At 36.5% G+C, this 5000-nt stretch overlaps 1 protein-coding gene across 2 annotated transcripts in view; it reads left to right on the top strand.

Moving 5' to 3' along the window:
- tnksb (tankyrase, TRF1-interacting ankyrin-related ADP-ribose polymerase b) overlaps positions 1 to 5000 on the top strand; it is a 38836-nt gene that overhangs the window by 5235 nt on the left and 28601 nt on the right. For both annotated transcript variants that reach the window (XM_030791234.1, XM_030791233.1), the window contains exon 6: positions 4490 to 4584. In XM_030791234.1, coding sequence (XP_030647094.1) covers positions 4490 to 4584 — 95 coding nt within the window. The remainder of the gene's footprint in view (positions 1 to 4489; positions 4585 to 5000) is intronic.

The raw sequence follows: 5000 nt of genomic DNA, 5'->3' as shown, positions 1-5000 counted from the left end.
TACTCTATCAGTATAACTGATTAATACTCTATCAGTATAACTGGGTAATAATGTATCAGTGTAACAGGGTAATAATGTATCAGTGTAACGGGGTAATAATGTATCAGTGTAACGGGGTAATAATGTATCAGTGTAACTGATTAATACTCTATCAGTATAACTGGGTAATACTCTATCAGTATAACTGATTAATACTGTATCAGTGTAACGGGGTAATACTGTATCAGTGTAACGGGGTGATAATGTATCAGTATAACAGGGTAATAATATATCAGTGTAATGGGGTAATACTGTATCAGTGTAACAGGGTAATAATGTACCAGTGTAACAGGGTAATAATATATCAGTGTAACGGGGTAATACTGTATCAGTGTAACAGGATAATAATATATCAGTGTAACAGGGTAATAATATATCAGTATAACAGGGTAATAATATATCAGTGTAACGGGGTAATACTGTATCAGTGTAACAGGGTAATAATATATCAGTGTAACAGGGTAATAATATATCAGTGTAACGGGGTAATACTGTATCAGTGTAACGGGGTAATACTGTATCAGTGTAACGGGGTAATACTGTATCAGTATAACAGGATAATAATATATCAGTGTAACAGGATGATACTGTATCAGTGTAACAGGGTGATAATGTATCAGTATAACAGGGTAATAATATATCAGTATAACAGGGTAATAATATATCAGTGTAACGGGGTAATACTGTATCACTGTAACAGGGTAATAATATATCAGTGTAACAGGGTAATAATAGATCAGTGTCACGGGGTAATACTGTATCAGTGTAACAGGGTAATAATATATCAGTGTAACAGGGTAATGATATATCAGTGTAACGGGGTAATAATGTATCAGTGTAACAGGGTAATAATGTATCAGTGTAACAGGGTAATAATGTATCAGTGTAACAGGGTAATAATGTATTAGTGTAACGGGGTAATAATGTATCAGTGTAACGGGGTAATAATGTATCAGTGTAACTGATTAATACTCTATCAGTATAACTGGGTAATACTCTATCAGTATAACTGATTAATACTCTATCAGTATAACTGGGTAATAATGTATCAGTGTAACAGGGTAATAATGTATCAGTGTAACAGGGTAATAATGTATCAGTGTAACAGGGTAATAATGTATCAGTGTAACGGGGTAATAATGTATCAGTGTAACTGATTAATACTCTATCAGTATAACTGGGTAATACTCTATCAGTATAACTGATTAATACTCTATCAGTATAACTGGGTAATAATGTATCAGTGTAACAGGGTAATAATGTATCAGTGTAACGGGGTAATAATGTATCAGTGTAACGGGGTAATAATGTATCAGTGTAACTGATTAATACTCTATCAGTATAACTGGGTAATACTCTATCAGTATAACTGATTAATACTGTATCAGTGTAACGGGGTAATACTGTATCAGTGTAACGGGGTGATAATGTATCAGTATAACAGGGTAATAATATATCAGTGTAATGGGGTAATACTGTATCAGTGTAACAGGGTAATAATGTACCAGTGTAACAGGGTAATAATATATCAGTGTAACGGGGTAATACTGTATCAGTGTAACAGGATAATAATATATCAGTGTAACAGGGTAATAATATATCAGTATAACAGGGTAATAATATATCAGTGTAACGGGGTAATACTGTATCAGTGTAACAGGGTAATAATATATCAGTGTAACAGGGTAATAATATATCAGTGTAACGGGGTAATACTGTATCAGTGTAACGGGGTAATACTGTATCAGTGTAACGGGGTAATACTGTATCAGTATAACAGGATAATAATATATCAGTGTAACAGGATGATACTGTATCAGTGTAACAGGGTGATAATGTATCAGTATAACAGGGTAATAATATATCAGTATAACAGGGTAATAATATATCAGTGTAACGGGGTAATACTGTATCACTGTAACAGGGTAATAATATATCAGTGTAACAGGGTAATAATAGATCAGTGTCACGGGGTAATACTGTATCAGTGTAACAGGGTAATAATATATCAGTGTAACAGGGTAATGATATATCAGTGTAACGGGGTAATAATGTATCAGTGTAACTGGGTAATACTGTATCAGTATAACAGGGTAATAATATATCAGTGTAACAGGGTAATAATATATCAGTGTAACGGGGTAATACTGTATCAGTGTAACGGGGTAATACTGTATCAGTGTAATGGGGTAATACTGTATCAGTGTAACAGGGTAATAATATATCAGTATAACAGGGTAATAATATATCAGTGTAACAGGGTAATAATATATCAGTGTAACGGGGTAATACTGTATCAGTGTAACGGGGTAATACTGTATCAGTATAACAGGGTAATAATATATCAGTGTAACGGGGTAATACTGTATCAGTGTAACGGGGTAATACTGTATCAGTGTAATGGGGTAATACTGTATCAGTGTAACAGGGTAATAATATATCAGTGTAACGGGGTAATAATGTATCAGTGTAACAGGGTAATAATATATCAGTGTAACGGGGTAATACTGTATCAGTGTAACGGGGTAATACTGTATCAGTATAACAGGGTAATAATATATCAGTGTAACGGGGTAATAATGTATCAGTGTAACAGGGTAATAATATATCAGTGTAACGGGGTAATACTGTATCAGTGTAACAGGGTAATAATATATCAGTGTAACGGGGTAATAATGTATCAGAATGACGGGGTAATACTGTATCAGTGTAACTGAGTAATAGTGTATCGGTTTAAAGGGGTAATACTGTATCGGTATACCTGGGTAATAATGTATCGGTATAACTGAGTCCTCTTAATAAAACTCTTTGCTTTGTTTTGCCTTTTTTGTGCGTTTGTTGATCAGTCTACATCACAGAAAATGCTGGTAAGTTTGTTTTGACAGCAAAAATCAGTTTGATTGGCACCTCTGTGATTTTTTCATTTTGTTTTTAATCAATTTTTGTTTGAAAATATCCTTAAAATCATTCACGTGCTAGCTCTCACCTTGATTGCGCAGAAACCTGGTTTTTGTTGTTGTTGTTTTCTTTTTTTGTTGTTGTTTGTGTTTGATGGTCACGATTCATCTTTTGATGAACGCCTCTGTTTGGGGTGTGCAGGTGTGGACCCAGCTACTCTCCATTTGATGAAGAGTTCTGGTTTGTCCATTCTGACCATAGCCCCTCACCCAGTGTGATTAATGCCAAATGAATATTAATGATATCGTTTGATCATTTGGCTAAATCATTAGATTTGAAGCATGCTTTGCAACCCTGAAAGATGTTTTGTCATGTAGTAATCTACCAAGTATAAAAATGTCAAAACGTGTCTTGTTTTGGCTCTGTGAATGTAGTTTTATGGGACCCCTGTGTGTTTGTGCTATTGTGTGTCTGGTTTAAATGACACTTTTCTCTCATCGGCTGTTATTAACTCTCTGCATGTCTGCACACGCTGCCACCACGCTCTCTCCTCCTGTTCTTCGCTTTTCTGCGTGAATGTGGGAAATGATGACTGGGATCATGTCATGCTGAACCTGCATCTTCAGGTTTTGATTTACGAAATGTTTATGATTGACTGGAGTATGTTCTCATTCCCAAAACCTGCACACCCACATAAAGTCTGTGCACTAAGTGTTTTCAAGTACACACACACACACACAAATAGCCAAATTTACCAAAGGTGCGCTGATGGTTTGTGTTTAAAGCTGTGTATCAAACTAAAAACATCAGAGCAGCTGTTTTTTCTCCCTTCACCTGTCCGACATGTCAGTCCACTCACATAGGTCACCAGTTTATATAACCATCCATATATGGTTATATACATTGGTGACCTGTTCAGCCATATATGGTTATATAAACTGGTGACCTGTTCATCCATATATGAAGAGGTCACCAGTTTATATAACCATATATGGAAGAACAGGTCACCAGTTTATATAACCATATATGGAAGAACAGGTCACCAGTTTATATAACCATGCATGAACAGGTCTTTGCCCCCCAGCACAGCACACTGGCACATGGGATTTCAGCCAGTGCACAGTTTTAAGTTTGAAACCTCAGCAAACCCATAGTAAATCTGGACATAAGTCTGAATTCCTGACTTTGGGTGTGATGATGTGAGGCACAGAAGACTCTCCGTGAAACCCTGCGGCCGGAGCAGAGAGAAGAGCTCACCGTTCTCATTAAAGGAGTTCTGTGTTTCTCTGTCTGTCTCATTTTGTTTTAGATACATACAGTACAGCTTGGTGGCGTTTACTGTCACCTAATTGAAGCAGCTGTTTTGTGAAGATGAGTTTGATCACTGTGCTGTCTAAAGTGCTAAATGATTTCTGAGGGAATCAAAAGGACAGTGTTATTTACACCAGGTTTGACCTCGGGTGTCTTTGTAGGTTTGTAACAGACGATACTGATCCTGTGTGTGTGTTTTGTTGTGGTTGTGTGTTTTTGACAAACGGTTTGTATTTTTCAGTCAACTCCTCTTCACCTGGCAGCAGGTTATAACCGCGTTCGCATCGTTCAGCTGTTACTGCAGTATGGTGCTGATGTCCATGCCAAGGACAAAGGGTGAGTTACACCACACACCACACCCTGACCCCAACCCTATACCCTAAGCTTAACCTCAACCCTGACCCTATACACGAACCCTATACCCTAACCTTAACCTAAACCCCTGACCTCAGCCTAAACTAAACCCTAAACCCTAATGCCTCTGGTTTGAAACACTGGATGTGATCAGTGTCACTGACATACAATAATACGATATTTCATTCAGTTATTTTAATTTTACGTAAAACGTTTGCAGATTTTTGTCTGTTATGTTTTATGATTTGATCTTAATCATATGTGTAGCTGTGTTTATCCACTATATAGAACTTATCTGTAATTAGTGAATGTATTGATCTATATTTTCTGTGAATATGTATATACATGTGCTGTCTCTATTTTCTGTGGATGATTTTTGAGTTGGGCAATAGGTCACA

The sequence above is a fragment of the Chanos chanos genome, chromosome 14, assembly GCF_902362185.1.
Source record: "Chanos chanos chromosome 14, fChaCha1.1, whole genome shotgun sequence".
In the NCBI taxonomy this organism is placed as follows: Eukaryota; Metazoa; Chordata; class Actinopteri; order Gonorynchiformes; family Chanidae; genus Chanos; species Chanos chanos.
The sequence above is the reverse complement of the archived record's forward strand: the minus strand, read 5'-3'. Positions and strand labels throughout refer to the sequence as shown.